Genomic DNA, 18770 nt, shown 5'->3' with positions numbered 1-18770 from the left:
GTGTTGGTAAGGAGTATTAAATTACATACGTATGTATGTTTGTGCGCAGGTGGGGCGGGGGAGAGGCTTGATAATTCTTTATTAAGTGCCTGTCGCCCATCTCGACTTAGGATGGTCCAGTGTTTCCTTATTTACCAAAGAAATTTCAGACTTCCCTAAGATGTCAGACTCTCCCTTGCCGACGCAGTTCAACACGCTTGATCCGGCATCTTCCTGCCCCAGGATCCTTTGCCTCCATGGCGGCGGCTCAAACTCTCAGATTTTTCGTATTGGGTGCCGCGTGCTCGAGGCTCAGTTGTCCAACGATGCCAGACTAGTATATGCAGATGGCCCTTTCTTTGCACCACCTGGTCCACTCATAACTGGTGTCTTCACTGAATGGGGCCCCTTCCGGTCCTGGCTTCCACCAGACCTAGGAGTTGGACCAGGCAAAGGGCAAGGCGTGAAGCTTATATACGAAGATCCTACGGATGCCGACATGGTCATTGAGCAGATCCACCAGAGCTTGCAGAAAGCAATGGAGGATGATGATCGAAATGGAGCAACGGGCCCTTGGGTTGGACTTCTGGGATTCAGTCAAGGGGCTAAGATCGCAGCGAGTCTACTTTTCAGGCAGCAAACCGATCCCGAGCGATTTACATCCCTTCCTTTCTTTCAGTTTGGTACTCTTGCTGCAGGGCCAACACCGCTTGTTTGGCTAGGCTCAAGTGAGAGTCATCAAGTGGGAGGCAAATCGTCGCTTGACCCTCTGCTTCGAATTCCTACCCTTCACATCTATGGCACGCGTGATCACCTCATTCAATCTTCAGTGGATTGGCTATATCAATGTTGCTCACCTGACTCAGCAAGACTATTCGTTTGGGAAGGTGAGCATGTCATGCCTACTAGAACTGGAGATGTTTCGGCGATTGCGGAAATGATTATTGAGGTGCTACGGGGACTGGCAAACTGACTTCTCTAACTGCCCCTGTCCATGATCCCAAATAATTAGCCATGTATGGCTCAATTTCTTTTCTATGTAAGCCAGAATTGTTATACTCAATTGATTTATTTCAAGACTCTCTGCGTAACATTCCGATAAGACAGCACCGAGCCTCAACCTAAGCTGTGAGTATTGCGTACTACAAAATAGGCATAAGCAAATACAGTAGTATACTTGTTCAAGGGCTACTCGATCACATACTTGTGATTGTGCCAATGCACACTTTCCCGAGGCAATGTACTTTGTTATTTACACATGTGCATATTTAATGGCTGTGAGATGGAGGCTTAGAATCCTCGTTTTCATTGGTCTCTCTCCTTGGGCACAATCAACGGAAGTTCTGGAGCCACGGGATCTACGGAATCAGGCGTCTGCGACTCCTCGCTTCAACCTCATCTCAGAAATCCTTCCGCCACACCACTAGAGCACAGATGCTTCTCGCCCGGATAAGTAGAGTTCGTGATAACCTAAGCACTATCGGCGGGGTGCATTAGTGGCAAGCTGTCGGGGCATTGTTTCTTCCGTGGGTTGGAGTGGACCCACCTACTTGGTGTCATTGATCCTGAAGGATCTGCTACAGTAGACCTTGGCTTTAGCCAGGTCTATGATTCGCATCCCTGTGTATTACTGAATACAATGGACATTGGTTTTCAGTATTGTGCCTCCACGAGTCTCCCCGGTGGGACTCAAGAACATAAGAAAGAGCATTCTTAAGAACCTACTTTGTGTTCATCTCAATAGGGCCATTACACTTAAGTGCAAAGTCATTGCGTACAATGCCTTCTATTGTTACGGTTCCTCATGGTCCGGCTGAACGGCCATGCGCAATGCCCATTGCAATTTGCGGAATGGGCATGCGGCTACCCGGGGGCATTCGAGACTCTGAGGCTCTCTATGACTTTTTGTTGAACAAACGAGATGCTCGACGAACTGTTCCACCAACTCGGTTCAATGTTGATGGCTTTTACGATCCCGAGGGCAAGCCAGGCAGCCTCTCCTCAAAGCAAGGCTATTGGCTGGAAGATGTTGAGCTGTCCAACTTCGACTCATCATTATTCTCCATGGGACGAAAAGAGATCGAAAACCTTGACCCGCATCAAAGATTGTTGCTGGAAGTTGTGCGTGAGGCTTTCGAAAGTGCTGCTGAGACCGGCTGGAGAGGCAAAAATATCGGATGTTATGCCGCCAGCTTTGGTGAAGAATGGAGCAATCTCCATGCCAAGGATGCACAGAATAGAGGATTTAACGTGATTACTGGCTATATGGACCTTATGCAAGCGAACCGTATCTCATACGAGTTCGATTTAAGAGGGCCGAGGTGCGTCCACCACTGATGTATGAGATGTAATGTTGACTGTCAGCAGTATGACACTTCGTGTTGGATGCTCGGGGAGTGGATTAGGCATTCACCTTGCATGTCAGTCGATTCAGCTGGGCGAGTGCTCCTCTGCGATTGTTGCCGGTGCCAATATCATTCTGTCACCGGAAACTACCATGCTGATGGCAGATGGCGGGGCAATCTCCCCGGACGCCTCATCCAAAACGTTTGATGCCACTGCGAATGGTTATGTCCGCGCTGATGGTGTCAACTGTCTCTATATCAAGCGTCTTGACGAGGCCATCCGCGATGGTAACCCAATCCGAGCTGTAATTCGAGGAACTAGCACCAATGCAGGTGGAAAGTCATCCGCCCTCACGGCGCCAAATATCAACGCAGAGGAAACTCTTATCAGGGCAGCTTATCGCAATGCAGGCGTTGACCCCGCGCGAACAGCCATGGTGGAGTGCCACGGAACAGGCACAGCGATGGGCGACGCCATTGAGGCAGCTGCAGTAGCCCGCGTCTTTGGGGACAAGGGAATATATATTGGAGCTGTATGTAGCGATAAAACTCTCACCTGCTGCTACTCATATGCTTATAGTCAAAATCTGAAGGTAAAACCAAATCTAGGGCATTCGGAAGGGGCTTCGGCCATCAGCAGCATTCTGAAAGCAATCGTCGAGTTGGAAAATCGCACTATTTTACCCAATATCAAATTCAATACCCCGAGCCCTAGGAGTAGGTATATGACCTACCCACAAATGAGCTACGGAAGGCTAAGAATCCGCAGTTCAATGGGATGAAGCCCGGCTAACAGTTCCAATTGAGCCGATGCATTGGCCAGAGGATCGAGAGGAGCGCATCAGCATCAACAGTTATGGAATCGGCGGCACCAATGTCCACGTAGGCTACACAGCGTTTCTATACTTTTGCATACAGAGCTGACAGCTCAGATTATCCTGGATTCCCCTGCCTCCTTCGGCCTATCCAATACCGAGTCGGCGGCCGAACGGGCACCAGATTTTAAACTTCTGCTGTTGTCAGCAGGCCATTCGGATTCATTGACAAAGATGCAAAATAACTACCAGGACTATATCGCTAAGCATCCAGATAGGCTGAGTGATCTAGAATATACCCTGGCGGAGCGCCGGGAGCATCTTCCTGTCCGTGGCTTTTGCATTAGCAATGGGAATCACGATGAGGCTTTCGTCTCACCTTCTTTTACAAGCCAGCTTCAGAAAAAGGTTGCATTTGTTTTCACCGGCCAAGGTGCACAGTGGGCTGGGATGGGAAGAGAACTGCTTAAATCATGTCCTGAATTTGTTCATGATATCAGGCAGATGGACAAGATTTTGCAAAAGCAAAAGGACCCACCTGAATGGGGGATAGAGGAGCAACTATTGATGCCGCCGGAAACGAGTCTGCTCTCCAAAGCAGAAGTTGCGCAGCCTGTTTGTACTGCCCTTCAAATTGCACTTTGCAACCATCTAGCCCGGTGGGAAATCTTTCCTTCCGCAGTCGTCGGTCATTCCAGTGGAGAAATTGCCGCCGCGTATGCCGCAGGCTCTGTGAGCATGCACGATGCAGTCCTTCTCGCATACTATCGAGGTGCCGCATCTAAGGAGCAGACTCGTGAAGGAGCCATGGCGGCTGTGGGGCTCGGATATGATGACGTTGTTCACTGGCTTCGACCAGGTGTTGTAATTGCCTGCGAAAATAGCCCCTCGAGTGTTACCTTGTCAGGGGATGCAGATGTCATTGAATCAGTCCTTTCCGCTATTCGAAATGACCGTCCAGATGCCTTTCAACGGCTCTTGAAGGTGAATAAGGCATATCACTCACGTCAGTAATCCCATTCGTCTACCTTAAGGACATGGCTAAACATTTATAGATCACATGCAGGACGTGGGACACCTATACGACAGTCTCATGGCCAATCAACCAGCGATCAAGCGCCCAAACGTTCCATTTCACTCTACAGTGTTCTCTAGACAACTGCATGAAGCAGAGGATTTTGGATCCAGCTATTGGCGTCTGAACATGGAAAGTCCCGTTTGGTTCTATCAAGGGTTTAACTCGCTTCTTCAGTCAGAGGTTGGAGCAAATGCCCTATATTTGGAGATTGGACCGCATTCGGCACTGGCTGGCCCGATCAAACAAATCTACCGAGCTCAAAATGTGTCTAATCCGTATCTTTCTGTACTTTCACGCGGCTCAAATGCAGTTGTGACATTTTTGTCTTGCGTTGGTGAGCTCTGGTCTCGAGGCGTGAACATAAAATATCCCCTCCCAGCAACCATTCCCAAAGCCTTGCATGATCTGCCGTTGTATCCATGGCACTATGCAGAGCGTTGGTGGTCAGAGTCCCGATCCATGAAGTCTTCCCGGTTCCAAAGATTTCCGCACCATGAGTTACTTGGTGCTCGGACAATTGAAAGCAGTGATCTCGAACCCGTTTGGAGAAACATCCTGCGACTTGGAGATGTATCTTGGCTACGTGATCACTGTGTGGGTTCTGATATTGTTTTTCCAGCTGCGGCCTATATTGCAATGGCTGGCCATGCCGTTTGGCAGATAACGAATCTGAAGGACTTTACAGTGCGAGATATTTCCTTTAAGACGGCGATGGTGCTTGACGACAAGGTACCGACTGAGATCATTACCAGGCTTCAACCTCATCATCTTACCGACAGTTTGAATTCCAGATTCTTTGAATTTTCTATTTTGTCCCACACTGGTTCCGTGTGGACACAGCATTGCATGGGACTGGTCGCAGGCGGCGAGATCTCCCCTGGAGGAATACCTACAGTAACCTCTTTTTCGAGAATAGTGGACCCAAAACGGTGGTATCGAGCGATGAGCAGAGCTGGCCTTAAGTACGGCCCTCATTTTGCTGGTTTGCAGCAAATCACTGCAAGCGTTAGTGAAAGTACCGCATCTGCCATCATCCAGGATAGCAGAGCACCCGGATCGTCATATACTTTGCACCCAACAACGACCGACTTGATTCTACAGTCCGCTTTCGTAGCCATATATCAAGGCCAGCCACGCTTCTTGGAAAAGTTCCGCTTACCTACATTCATCGAGGAGATGTATATACGAGGGGGCGTGGGCGAGCATGATATCCATTTGAATACCACTGCCCGGAAGCAGACAATTCAATCCCACGGTGTCGTCAAGGATACTCTTATCTTTTTTGTGAAAGGTCTGGAGCTTTCGGCGCCAGAAACAGACGGAAACGAACAGGAGCAGCAATCTGAATCGGCCCAGCTGGTCTGGAAGCCTGACATCCACTTTGTGGATTCTACAAGTCTTGTCCAACCAGCCCAGCAGGCCGAGCTACTCTCAGCAAATCCTCTGATTGAGCGAATATTTTTGCTTTGCGCCATAGACCTGATGGACGATATCGATGGAATTCCTACAACTCAACCACATCTCGAATTGTATCGGACATGGATGTCTGAACAGCTTTCGAAAGCGCAGAAGGAAGGCTCCCCTCTAGTGCCCGACGCAAAAGATCTATTCAATCTTAGTGCTAGCGATAGGAAAGAATTGATCCACAGTCTGGTCGCAAGTCATACTGATGGAACAATGATTCCAGGATCTCGCATCTTGTTCCTTTGTTATAGGCACATGTTGGACATTTTCAGGGGCAGGACTAACCCGCTTGAGTTGATGCGACGAGATGGCCTGTTAGCCCGTTACTACGACTGTTTACAAGACAAGCATGATTACAAAGGCTTTTTGCAACTCTTGGGTCATCTACGGCCTCGAATGACTGTGCTAGAAATTGGCGCCGGTACCGGAGGACTGACTGCAAAGATACTCGAGTTATTGCGATCCGAGGCTGGAGAAGATACTTACCAGGAATATATGTATACGGATATCTCGTCGGGCTTTTTTGTCGATGCGCAGGAAAGGTTCCACGATCGACCTCGAATTCGCTACGACGTGCTGGACATTTCTAGGGATCCTATTGAGCAGGGCTTCCCGGAGGCCCATTATGATCTGATTATTGCCTCTAATATCCTACACGCAACTCCTAAGTTGACCGAGACTCTGAAGCATACTAGGAAGTTGCTCAAGCAAGACGGTCGTCTCTTGTTACAAGAATTATGCCCTGTTTCAAAATGGACAAATTTCATCTTCGGATTGTTCCCCGGCTGGTGGCTCGGAAAAGATGATGGACGCCCCAGCGAGCCCTACATCAGCCCTACGGAATGGAATTGCAGACTGCGTGCCGCTGGATTCACCGGTATTGATGCCTCAGCTCTTGATGCCGAACGCCCATACCAGCTCAACACTATGCTGGTTGCAACACCTGCGCCGCTATCCTATGTAAAGAGGGTAACTGTGCTTTACACTGGCACGTCTCATCCGGTAGTCCATGATTTACGCCAACGGCTTAGCTCAGATGGATACAAAGTTGACCTGGTGAGCTGGGGAGACGACCTACCAGCCGACCAGGACATTGTCTTTCTGCTCGACCTTGAGGCACCATTTTTCGACAGTATCACAGAAGAGAACCTCGATACTTTCCTGCAGATATTCAACCATCATTCCTCATCTAGACTCTTGTGGATAACCCATGCCGCACAGATCCTCCCACAAGATCCGCGGTTCTCTCAGGTGCTGGGTATGGCACGGACGCTAAGGTCTGAACTTGGTGTCTCCTTTTCTACCCTTGAATTAGAAAGTTTCGGACCGGGCTCTATGGAGGCAATCTCCCTTCTTTTGCAACACATACAACAGAGGACAGCTGAGAACACCGAAGAGTCCGAATTTGACCCAGACCAAGAATATGCTTGGGTCAATGGTACCATTCATGTTGGCCGCATGCACTGGCTCTCAGTTCCTGAGGCCCTGGCTCAGAGCAGCGGGGGAGGTGAGAAAGCTATCCTAGAGATAGGTCGACCGGGATTACTCAATACGTTGCGTTGGGTATCCCAGCCATTGAAACTGGTAGGCGCCAATGAAGTGAGAATCAAGACGATGTCAATCAGCATGAATTTCAAAGAACTTCTTCTTGCCATGGGAGTTGTCCCCATTGATTGTGGCCAGGAGTTGGTAGGTACAGATAGTACAGGTATTGTCACAGCGGTTGGGTCCAATGTCAAGAACGTATCTGTCGGTGATCGAGTGATGGCCCTCACTGTTGAGAGCACCAGCTATACAACGGTACTGCAGCTACCTAGCCACCTCTGCATTCGGATTCCAGATAACTGCAGCTTTGAGGAGGCTAGTACGCTGCCGACTGTCTACCTGACTGTGCTCAGAACATTACGGGAAAAAGCGAACCTTCGACGGGACCAAAGCATTCTTATTCATAGTGCTGCAGGAGGAGTTGGTATCGCAGCCATCCACTATGCAAAGTGGATTGGTGCGAAGGTCTACGCGACAGTAAGCTCACCGAACAAGATTAGATTCCTGGTGAACGAGATGGGTGTGGAGAGAGAAGACATATTCTACTCACGTGATACCACCTTCCTTGATGGAGTTATGAGAGCAACCTCTGGCCGGGGAGTTGACGTAGTGCTTAACTCACTATCAGGCGAGCAGTTACATGCGTCCTGGAAATGTGTTGCAGAGGGAGGAAGTATGATTGAAATTGGTAAACGCGATCTTCTTGGTCGTGGAAAACTGGCCATGAGCCCGTTCTTGGCCAACCGATCGTATATCGGAGCTGACATTGCAACTCTATCCGTGCTTGAGCCCGAATGGGTTCAAGAACAACTAGTCACCATTGTTAATCTTTACAAGCAGGGAGCTATACATCCCATCCGCCCGGTCAAGACATTTCCCGTCAGTGAGGTTGAAGATGCCTTCCGGTACCTACAAACGGGGCAACACATCGGCAAGCTTATTCTGCAGTTTTCCTACTCGCCTGACCTTCCCATGGCCACTAGGGTTCCAGTGTTGGACCTTCGAGGAGACAGGGCCTACCTTTTGGTAGGTGGAATGCGGGGCATCGGTGCATCCCTCGCAAGATGGATGGTCTACCACGGGGCCAAGAATCTAGTTTTCCTCTCTCGCTCAGCAGGAGAAAGGGACGAGGATAAAACACTTATACACGAATTGTGTGATATGGGATGTCAGGTCTTCCCATTTGCAGGTGATGTTACTGATCTGGCAACCGTTAAACGGGTTATAGAAAGTGTTACAACTCCTATTGCAGGAGTCATTCAATTAGCCATGGTTCTTGCGGACACTGGAGTCATGGATATGAATTTGGAAACTTGGAATACAGCCCTGAAGCCTAAGGTTGACGGAACATGGAATCTACACAAGGCACTACCAACAAATATGGATTTCTTCGTCATGGCCTCTTCCCTATCCGGAACATTTGGAAACTACGGCCAGTCGAACTACGCGGCCGCCAACACTTTCCTTGATGCCTTTGCCCAGTTCCGTCAATCCCAAGGACTCGCTGCATCGGTGGTCGACTTGGGCGTAGTGGACGAGATCGGATTCGTCAGTCGAAATGCATCTCTTCACCGATCGATAGTGAAGCAGATGGGTGCCCCCATATCAGAAAATAGCCTATTAAGCTGTTTCCATTTGGCCATTATTCGATCTCCTCCGCGACATGACTGTTCATCAGTATTCAATCCGCTAGATGGGTTCCGATCCCCCTACCAGCTGCTCCACGGTCTACAGTCCAAAGTTGGTATTGCAAAGAATCAGTTCATGTGGCAACGAGATCCACGTACCGCTTTTAATCGCACTCATATGCAGAAAGATGCATCCACCCATGATGGGAATGAACGCGAAGACGGTGGCCTCAGGTCGTTCCTTGCGGCTATCCATGATAACCCGGGCATTTTGCAAGAGCAGTCTAGTGTTGAAAGAGCAGCTACAGAGATCGCTCGCCAGGCTTCCGCGTATACGACGCGACGTGCCGATGAAGCAACAAATTTGGGGTTGTCGTTACACGATTTTGGTGTGGACTCTCTCGTGTCAATTGAACTTCGCAATTGGTGGAAGCAGTCATTTGGCGTCGATGTGACGGTGTTGCAGCTGATGAATGGTGGCAGCTTCATGGATCTTGGCCAGAAGGCTGTGGACCAGCTGAAGCAAAGACATTTGAAAGTATAATAGGAGCCTGTAGTTTTAGAACACTAGAATGGATTGACTTGGACTCATAACGTAACATTCGACTATAAATTAAATTGAAAATTTCATAACGTCAGAATTAGGGCACGAATCCTTCGATCTAGGGCTCTTCGGAGCTACTTTGGGATGAGGCGATGAGCTACATTCTTCAGTATATCATTGATCCATTCTGAGCGATTGAGGATAATCCGTGATGGTGTGCGTTTGAGGGCCAACGAGACCTGCTTGATCAATGCCTTTGGCTAACACCATAGTACAGTTAAGATGCTATTAATGCTTTTCGTGGTGCCTTGGCAAGGGAGGGGTCGACTAATTATTGGGGCATACCTCACTTGTTCCCTGAGAATACAAGGCTTTTTTACCAAGCCATAACCATAGGCTTTGTTGCCGGCTTAAGTTGGGAACCATTGCAGTCCAGTACTTTGTCCATGTTTCCAGCTGTCGAAAGAAGGTCTGAATTTCCGAGTTTGTCTTGCGCGGATGGAAGAGCTCAGTTCTCTACTGCCATTCTGATGCAGACTACTCGCCACGGTGCGATAGTACTGATAGTCAATTGTGCCGAAGAAGCTACTGTTGCAAAAAGTACTTTTTCCTGACAGTGTGGTTGAGAAATGGGCCGAAGTGGGTACCACTTGAGCAATACTACAAGAAATACAGGGAGGTTCGGATGCTACCAGAAATTTCACCACAATTAATCATCGAGTCGAGGGTTATACGGGCACCAATAGTACTGAAAGAAAATAACGAATATCGTCGGCCGCCTGGATATCATCTGCGTATCCGTAAAAAGATATCCACTGCTCCTATTCTACTGTGCAAGGAATCTCTACAGGAAGACACTGAGCATCCATTACTGATTTCAAATCAGTGCAATGGCATTTCGCTCTTCCGGAGAGGCCTTTTTATTGATAGAAACACGGACACTTTCGTTATGCTAGTTCAGTCCTGCGGTGATATTATCACTGAGCGTTTTGGCACTATCTGGATAACTCAGGAAGAATTACTTGAATTAGACAAGTCACGGCAAACAGTCATTGTTTGCTAAAGATTACCTGGGTTGGGCCTTGCTGTTCCATATCGAATGTTTATGTTTGACATGAGAATTGCTCAATTCCGTTGCCAACTCTCTCGACAGTCTCATTAGTGTTTGTGCCAGACAACTCCTGTAGAAGCTGCCAAGGCAAGTCCTGCGTCGCTGCTGCCAGCCTTTGCTCATAACCTCTCACGCGCTGCCAACATGTGCGTCGTTGCAAGATTAATCTGAGGAATGCAACAAGCAGACATACACTCAGGGAGACCCCAACGCCAAGACCGACTCTAACGAATCCACCAGATTCATTTTCAGTATTCGCATTCCAACTCGTTACTGTCACGATGGCCAGGGAAGTAGATGTCGAGGTCACAAGCGCTGGTGTGTTAGGAAGCATGGACATATTATACAGTGTGTAGATCACATGATGAGCATCTGTGCCATGTTGGTACAGGCAACGAAAGCTACGATAAGCTATCTCTTACCATAATCACCATTATCCTAGACTTCCACGTACCACCTTATACGCTTGCCAAAGATCTTTATAGCTCTAGAATGGCAGATCAGTTGAATGCGAGATTGACATCTCATTTATTTCTCATACGCTTGGGTCCAAAAGAGCCGGCGTGATATCAAAGTGTAACAGAAACCTCCTTTCTTGCACAGGATACAATGATACAACAGAGCCCAAAAGGGAGGCCCTGGTTTCGGAATGAGTGGTATTATCACTCCCTTCCCGTAACTAGATAGGTACTACACCATGCTTTGAGACTCCCGGCGGTAGCATTAGGCTACCTTGTAGATTGACTGGTTCGAGAACTCCCTCCCCGTGCGTGTTATACAGCTCTCCACTAGACAGTGGATAGATTTCATAGGATAGTTAGAAGACTACATTGGAATCCAGGCGTCTGTAAATAGTTTTAGCCCAAAACAAGAACTCATTAAGATCATGATTCTAAACCCTCAGGGCTCTCAATAACTTCTGGGGTGACAGTCTACGAGGTATGTTCCATGGTAATGTGATTTATCCGTATTAAAAGGTATTACTATCATCTCAAAGCCCTATACCGGGAGCAAGGCCTGGTTTCCTAGCTTCCAAAACCTTCGTTGTCTGATCAAACACCTTTTCCTGCGCTCGACGTCCGATATCACTATAGATCCAAGACTCAACATCATGATTCGCCCCGTCGCTTTGAAACTCGCCATGCGAGCTTGCCGGAGCAGCAGCAGCGAGCACAAGTGTTCGCCCGCCAACTTCAGTGGTACGGTCAAGAATGCGACGCATAATCTGCACAATCTGGGGAGGCTCGCTACCACTACGATCGAGGTTCGAGAAGCAGAAGCCTGGGTTCACGATGTTGATAATGACGAAAGGAGCAGAGGCTGTTTTAGATTTGAGGCGGGCGATAAGTTCACGCGTGAAGAGAACTTCGATGAGCTTGGTAACTTGATACCTTTTCTCCCGTGCTAACATATAGGCACCTTATTTCAAGAAGTTAGACAGTTAGTTACCTGGGTTGCTGGCTAAAAGCCTCCCTTTCGTTTAACTTAGCGTAGAGATCCGGAGCATTAATCTCGAAGTTTGCTAGACGGTGCGCCTCGGAGCTGACGATGACAAGATATGGTTGTGATTCCGGAAAGGCCTCCTTTGTCTCGTTGAGCTTCGGTAATAGTGGCAATGCCAGAGAAAATGTATTTAGAACATTCACTTATACAGCCTGTTCGTAGCCCTCGGTAACTACCCAATGATTTCCTCCTTTGCGGTTTGCCCTTTTGTGACTGTGCGGACGGCGAGGATTAGACGTGAGCAGTTGAGACGATAGAAATGGCGCGCGGCTTCGAGGCCGAGACCTGTATTCGACCCAGTGACGATGACGGTTTGGTCTGCAAACGAGCTCGGGATACGATGGCGTGACGAACAGTTGTGAGTAGAAGAACGTGCGTAAGCCTGCAATTAGGTAGCGGGTAATGGGGAATTCGGGCTGTTGGGGAGCCATGATGAAGCGTCGGTGGCAGGTTATATCAGGATGTGAAAATGCTAGTCAGGGATCAAGCCGCTATATATAGCAAAATTATCGTATAGATGTATTGCTACCGATATCTGGCCGAATGTGACGGGGCATGGCTGGTATTTCGGGGATATTTTGATCGAACGGTATATCACTGAATTAGCCCCCAACTTGGATTGATTATGCATGCTTATTGATCGGTACTTTTGTTCCAGAAGCCTCGTTCTACTGGTCAGATATGAGCCAAGACGTGCCGTCGATTAGGTTTGTTCTATTTTTCTCTTTATTCTCTACCTATTTACCTTTCTCATACCGCGATGCTAGGCTTGTAATCCAATCTACCACCTTTTCAGGTGCACTAGGTATAGGAAAATGTCCCGTTTGAATCACGGTCACGTCAACCTCCCTACCAGTCTCTCTCTCAATCATATCGATCCCCTTCTGCTGCTCCCGAGCTGGGATCACCTTATCATCCGCACAGAGCAAATATGAAACTGGTAAGTCCTTATACCCAGCGTACGTCAGTGGGTTTGTGAAGCTGGCAGCCGAATGTCGAGCGAATCGTTTCATCCATGCCTCGCCTTCCTCGACTGGGAGGTCTGAGAAGCATAGTGAAGCGGACGCGGTCGGATTGGCCATAACCAAGTATCCATCATCCTATGGATTTCATTAACAATCACCCACAATACGAAACAAAGTCCCGAAGTCAAAGCGTGGGTAGGGTGAGAGAGACAGAGAGCGAGACCAACCTCAAGTTGTAATTCAACACGATTTTCAGTCGGAATATCAGCCAACACATCCGCCGAAGATGCGCCCAATTCGGGCACCACCGCCGTCAGATATGCCAGGTTTACAATACCACCTGCCTTCCCGGAATCCTCTGTCTTGGCTAGTCCTTTGATGCTCTCGCTGGCAGGCACCCCGCCATACGAGTGAACCACTAAGATCACCTCCTTTCCTTGATCCACTAGCGCTGCGACCTCGCTGGCAATCGCGGCCGCATCGTCGTACATGGTTGCAGGTTGTTGAAGTTTCTCGGTGCTGCGGAGACGAATGGCTTTGATCTCGTAGCCTTTGGATGCTACTCTATCTGTAACCGCGTCATAGAACTCGGGCAGGCTGAACGAGCCGGGAACAATGATAATCGAGGGTTTTGATTGGGACATGGTTTTATTGTGGGTAGGTATTGTAGCAATGAGAGGGGTCTGACTTCTGAGGCTTGATCCAGCTAAAGGGAAGAACATAGCATTTATAATAAACATCTCGTCTTCCAAAGGGCGTGTCGAATGGCTATAATAACTGCTGCTCAACAATGTATCTGCATCGCGCTACCGATGCGTTGGTGATTTGAAATCCAACCGGATGCATTATAAATACAAGCTTACGGCTAGTTAGTTAGAGAGCACGCCATTAATAATACGGATATCGAGCCAGTCAGAATCCTTCTAGATACCTATAGCAGCAGAGCTAGGACAGTAGTCGGTTGGACCTTGGTTGGGCCGCGATAAACCTGCGTCGTCGAGAAGCATCAACAGTGGGCATGATTGGAAGGGCCTGTGGTTACTGGAGGTAATAATCGTGCATCCGAGAGACAAGCATAGCGATAAACACGTCAAGTTAGGAGCCGATAGTATATCACTAATCTAGATAGGACACCTTAGTATAAAGGCCAAAAAGCAAGACCACGCGAACATTCCCAGTTTCCAATTCGATACTTGTGTTCCATTCCCCATTTAGTATGATTTGGTGAGGTTAAATGATCTAATTGTGGGCAATTTAAATCATTGGGTACCCTACCCAGATTGATAGAAATATATATGTTCGGCTATTTGCACATATTTTACTGGTCAATCGCTAGTTTGGCATGGCCCAGGAAGACAGCATACGAGCACTATTGAGTATATAGCGATAAATTGCCAAGATAAGGTGAGCGATCTAAGTAGCTTAAAATAAACAAGCAATGCAATCCAACGCGATGCAACCCTGAGTGGAAATAAGTCTAACTTGCGTGGCCGGTTGTTCTATGCCAAGATGTCGGTAAAATAGGGACTGATACGCCATACCTAATCAGGCATAACTGATATCGAGGGATCCACTTTTATTCATCACCGTGATATATACGACTCTGCAAATCTTCATAATTACTCTTCGCAAGGCTTAACATCATACTCTACGTCCGTCCTGATGATATACTTCGCACCCTTCCTTACCCCAGTCCCCTCATGTAACAAGGCCCCATTGGCCTCTCCATGCGGGAAAATCGCAACGGCTCCCATGACAGGTCGCACCGGGTACGCATTAAGGGTTCCCTCCCGCGCAGCAGGCATGAAGAAGGTCGTCTCTCCGCCCTCGAACTCATCATTCAGATATAGTAGGAAGGTGTACATAGAGCTCTGCCTCTTATCCTCGGGCGAGGCATCATATACATACGTGTCATCGGGAAGGATGCCAGACGGCGGCCAGGCACCGTCAATGTGGCACCGGTACTCAGCACCGGGGACGTATCGGTATACACGGAAGCGGCGGTTGATACCTCGGGCTAGACGGCCGTTGATCGACTGAGGTACGTAACTGGAGATTCGTGCCCAGAGCATGTCGTGGAAAGTGGTGTCGACAACCCAGTAGAAATTGTGGGCTAGGATGCTCATGTCGCCATCTTCGCGGAGGGGCGCGTCCGGTAGGAAATTGACGGATTCACCTGCCGCAATAATTGCTTTGCATTCGGCGGGGGAGAGGACATTTAGGGCTAGGCCAAGGCCTGGCACGGCGGGGTGTGGATGGTATGTTATGGTTGGGCCGACGGGGGCCAGTGGGACGGCGTTCGGTGCGGAGGTATAAAGGATGGCGGGATGGTGGTTTGGAGGTTTGCGGAGTGGGCCGGGAGTAGTCTCGATGACGCGGAGGGCCGATGGCGACTTGGGCGCGTCGGCTAGAATGGATTTGTCAAGCACTGAGGCGTAGACGGGGAGGGGCGCGGACGAGGGGCGGAGGTCCCAGATGGACTGGAAGGCGATGGGAGAGGTGGAGTCGACGGCATCCGGGTTGGTGTCAATGGGGGTGCTGACGCGCAGGATAGCATCGAGGACGCGGAGGAGTTCCAATTCCTTTGCGCTGCGCTCAAGGGGGACACGATCAATTGCATCGGGTTGCGTTGAGAGACCGCTGACGACATCTAGATCCCGGACCCAGCGACACAAGGCTCCGATCTTGGGTTGTTCGCCCCGGATTCTCATCTCAGCGAGTAGGATCTTGGCATCGATGTATTTCTCGTCGGCTAGAGCACCGGTGATTCGTGCCGTTAAGTTTGCGCCCTCTATCGAATGATTAGCTGCTGCTATTAATTAGTGATATCGCAGTCGCGTACCAGCAGCATTGACGCCCGTAGTGCACGCCTGACGGAAGTCATAGACTGCAGCTCGCAGGTCCTTACATGCCTTCGACTTGGTCAGGCCCGGGTATTGTGCAAGAGTCGTGAGCGTCTCGATCGTGATCTCGAGATCCTCGTCTGGGACGACCGTCTTGAGGTGCTTGGGCTCGCCATCGGGAGGAGGTGTCAGTGTAGGAGCGGCCTTTGGGACTTTTTGTGGAAGCTCGACTTGCGCGTTGCGCTTGCGCTTGGCGGCTTTGGATTTGGCCATAGTTATCTGCGGTTGATTGATAGATAATAAATTGATACGAGTGGGGGTTTGGAGGTTAGACCTAACTTTTTGTGGCCGCTTTCCGCCCTGCAAAATTCCCGGTTCGCCCCCACACAATTTTCCTCTCCCCTAAAGTATCGTACACTAGATCGAATAAGGACTAGTGGTCTGAGCCAAAACGGTAAGGCGTCGTTGTCCTTAGTTGTGATTGCCTCTCAAGTCCTAACCTGCGTTATGGACATGCTTCTCTTTACTACGAGCATATCTACCGCTGGAAAGGTACAAGACAAGTGATACATGCAAGCTATACCAGAATATTTTTCTATAGCATCTGTGACGTCGTCCATCCAATTAGGCGTAGCGCCTATCTAAGCCAATCCTTTCACAAGTTATACATTGGTTAATTTTCTACCCAGAGGTGTCTGCTTGACCTATAGGAAGGGGGTAAGCTAGAAACCTACTAACCAGATGTTGCACTCTATTGACAGGGTGGGGATAGTAATTGATACCTAATTGATACCATGGCATTAGTTCAACAGACAAAGCCGCAACCACGTCGAAATCTTGATCGCAACCGCGCATGGATATGAAGCTGTGGGACACCTAAAGCGCCTTTGAAAATTACTTAGACTGTGTATGGGTATACAGTTACCATTAGATCTACCATTTAAGGAAATGGACTATCACCTCTCTTCCCATGGCCTCACACACCATATTAGTTCACATCTCCTTCATTACCTCCTTACTAGGTTTTGGTGAGGGGTACCAACATCTACAGAGACCTTTACATGGGCAAGAATCTATCACCTATTTCATTTCTAGATGGATAACATGTCTAAGACCTAGATTAAATTGGGTAATTTCCTGTTTTCTCTGAAAAGCATTATAACGGAGGAGTGTTGTTGGTGCCTCAGGCAATCACAGCGACACCTGAAGAAGCCCTCTTTAGGAACCCTTGGGGGCTTCTCTCACACTTACAGCTTGTTCTTCACCCATCGCTGAGATAACGGCAATGACTAATGATATACAGGCGGTTAGAAATCACCTGATGGATAGATCTGACTTATAGCCCCGAAGGCAGTATTCGACTTACGCAGGTCGGTTCCCGCTTCAAAATCCTGCTCAATCTGTTGTCCTAACCCACCATCGGGGACTTTTACATCGTCTTTCATCGTCCCATCTTGGTTCGCGAGATTGAGGAACCCTTCATCAATATTAACCTACCTGTCTTAGTATACCCACAGTGAATACTGGTAATTGTTTAGAAAACTTACCAACATATATTCATTTCTGTATACATGCGGAATCTCCACAGACTGAGTAGATTCGATATCGTCCGACAGAATTCTATCCGTAAAAATGTCTCGGGCGACCAGATGGATATTGGTTCCAATTTTGCTGATCTCGAGAATTTTACAGGGCCTCCCACGGATTATAACATGGGCCCCTTTTGTTAAGGTCGAAACCAGCGCTGCATAGGTCGGTGAGGCATGTTGCTGTTGTTGTTCAAAGGTTTGATCATGCTGCTCATCGTCCTGTATAGGATCAGTTATTGTTGCCTTATCATAAGTGGATCGAATTTGCAAAGTGCGAGGCCCTTAAGTAGGACTTAAAGGAGACCGTAAGACGTGGAAGTAAATCACAAAAGCGTAGGAATAAGGATGAGGAGACATACACTCATGGTGGAATAGCGTAGACTTGACAACAGCTTTACTCAAAAGAAGGTCTGCTTAGAGATATGAGAGAAAGGAAATTGTCCAAGCATTATAGATAAATTTATAGTGGTTTATTTCAATCTACCATAACGAAAGCCAGCTGTCAAGCTACGGTGATGCCCAAATTACTCCACTGGATGCAAGACAACGTGCCTAATTCGCGCTTAGATCTTCTGCGGGGTTGGGGTGTCTCGTTTGGCGAACGATGGATTGTTTATGGCTCGCGCTACTAGATAGATCCCCTTCAAAACCTTATTATAAGTGATCTAGTTTACAGCCCGTCGCAGAAGTATTGGCCGAAACCGCGTATCTACGCGTCACCCGCGTGCTTATTATAACAAGTACTGATTTATATTAGATAAATCTGGGACCCTAAGATAATTTCTTACAGCGATACCCGGTATTCTTAGCCATGTTTAGTATAGATATAAGGATTTGTGGCTGGCTGATGCTGATAGGCCCACTTTAATACCTTATAAGCGATCTGGTTCAGATCTCTATTATGTGGAGTCGGCGACTTCCTTGGTTTATATCGCGCTTCCTCGCTTAGCTGGTTATATTGATAGCCATTGTATACCACAGCCCAACACGCGGGATTTATGTAGAGTAATCATCGCGGAGATTTTTCCTTACACCGCTTAATCTTTCAGGAAATGGGGTTTGTTGTTTTCACGATAACGCCAATGCAGGTGCCACTTTGAATTGCGATTTGGTAATCTCTACGAGTGGGTTAGACATTGGTGAACTATAGTTAGGATTTAGATTAAGGGGATAGTTATAGCATAATACATTTTATGGGGGTACCACATCTGTGTCTAGTTATATTCTGTATACAGCCTATTGGAAAGAGACAGCAGTTCCTGATATCCCTTCATTAAGCCAATACTACCTGTAGCATGCCATCTCATAAGGGTGTCGGGCTAGGGTCGTGACATCAAGAATCAAGAAGACTCAAAATGAAT

The 18770-nt window shown here is 48.3% G+C and overlaps 6 protein-coding genes across 6 annotated transcripts; 2 read left to right on the top strand and 4 right to left on the bottom strand.

The window, feature by feature from the left end:
• The first annotated feature begins 80 nt into the window (after nucleotides 1-80).
• F9C07_2287142 (serine hydrolase FSH) lies at nucleotides 81-1027 on the top strand. The gene has a single exon (XM_041287612.2). It carries the CDS (start codon nucleotides 161-163, stop codon nucleotides 950-952), a length of 792 nt encoding a protein of 263 aa, XP_041151471.1. The 5' UTR covers nucleotides 81-160; the 3' UTR covers nucleotides 953-1027.
• Nucleotides 1028-1165: 138 nt separating this feature from the next.
• Nucleotides 1166-9525, top strand: F9C07_2287141 (polyketide synthase module). Its single transcript, XM_041295519.2, has 6 exons — nucleotides 1166-2300; nucleotides 2347-2857; nucleotides 2918-3041; nucleotides 3094-3206; nucleotides 3257-4145; nucleotides 4195-9525. The coding sequence occupies exons 1-6, from the start codon at nucleotides 1759-1761 to the stop codon at nucleotides 9396-9398; spliced, it is 7383 nt and encodes a 2460-aa protein (XP_041151472.1). The 5' UTR covers nucleotides 1166-1758; the 3' UTR covers nucleotides 9399-9525.
• Nucleotides 9526-11500: 1975 nt separating this feature from the next.
• F9C07_2110520 (uncharacterized protein) lies at nucleotides 11501-12443 on the bottom strand (the record flags this gene model as incomplete). The annotated part of the gene is made up of 3 exons (XM_071509064.1): nucleotides 11501-11900; nucleotides 11959-12107; nucleotides 12162-12443. 3 exons carry the CDS (start codon nucleotides 12441-12443, stop codon nucleotides 11501-11503), a joined length of 831 nt encoding a protein of 276 aa, XP_071367269.1.
• A 306-nt stretch (nucleotides 12444-12749) lies between these two features.
• F9C07_12463 (Alpha/beta hydrolase fold-1) lies at nucleotides 12750-13621 on the bottom strand (the record flags this gene model as incomplete). Its single annotated transcript, XM_041295510.2, has 2 exons — nucleotides 12750-13112; nucleotides 13205-13621. 2 exons carry the CDS (start codon nucleotides 13619-13621, stop codon nucleotides 12750-12752), a joined length of 780 nt encoding a protein of 259 aa, XP_041151473.2.
• Nucleotides 13622-14596: 975 nt separating this feature from the next.
• Nucleotides 14597-16093, bottom strand: F9C07_12462 (uncharacterized protein; the record flags this gene model as incomplete). The annotated part of the gene is made up of 2 exons (XM_041295511.1): nucleotides 14597-15768; nucleotides 15820-16093. The coding sequence occupies 2 exons, from the start codon at nucleotides 16091-16093 to the stop codon at nucleotides 14597-14599; spliced, it is 1446 nt and encodes a 481-aa protein (XP_041151474.1).
• A 788-nt stretch (nucleotides 16094-16881) lies between these two features.
• On the bottom strand, nucleotides 16882-17906 carry F9C07_2173547 (eukaryotic elongation factor 5A hypusine, DNA-binding OB fold-domain-containing protein). The gene is made up of 4 exons (XM_041295512.2): nucleotides 17769-17906; nucleotides 17368-17628; nucleotides 17187-17313; nucleotides 16882-17109 (listed from the first exon to the last, which is right to left on the bottom strand). The coding sequence occupies exons 1-4, from the start codon at nucleotides 17772-17774 to the stop codon at nucleotides 17039-17041; spliced, it is 465 nt and encodes a 154-aa protein (XP_041151475.2). The 5' UTR covers nucleotides 17775-17906; the 3' UTR covers nucleotides 16882-17038.
• Between the last annotated feature and the right edge of the window lie 864 nt (nucleotides 17907-18770).

This window comes from Aspergillus flavus, chromosome 8, assembly GCF_009017415.1.
Source record: "Aspergillus flavus chromosome 8, complete sequence".
Classification (NCBI taxonomy): domain Eukaryota; kingdom Fungi; phylum Ascomycota; class Eurotiomycetes; order Eurotiales; family Aspergillaceae; genus Aspergillus; species Aspergillus flavus.
This window is presented reverse-complemented; position numbering and strand designations above follow the sequence as displayed.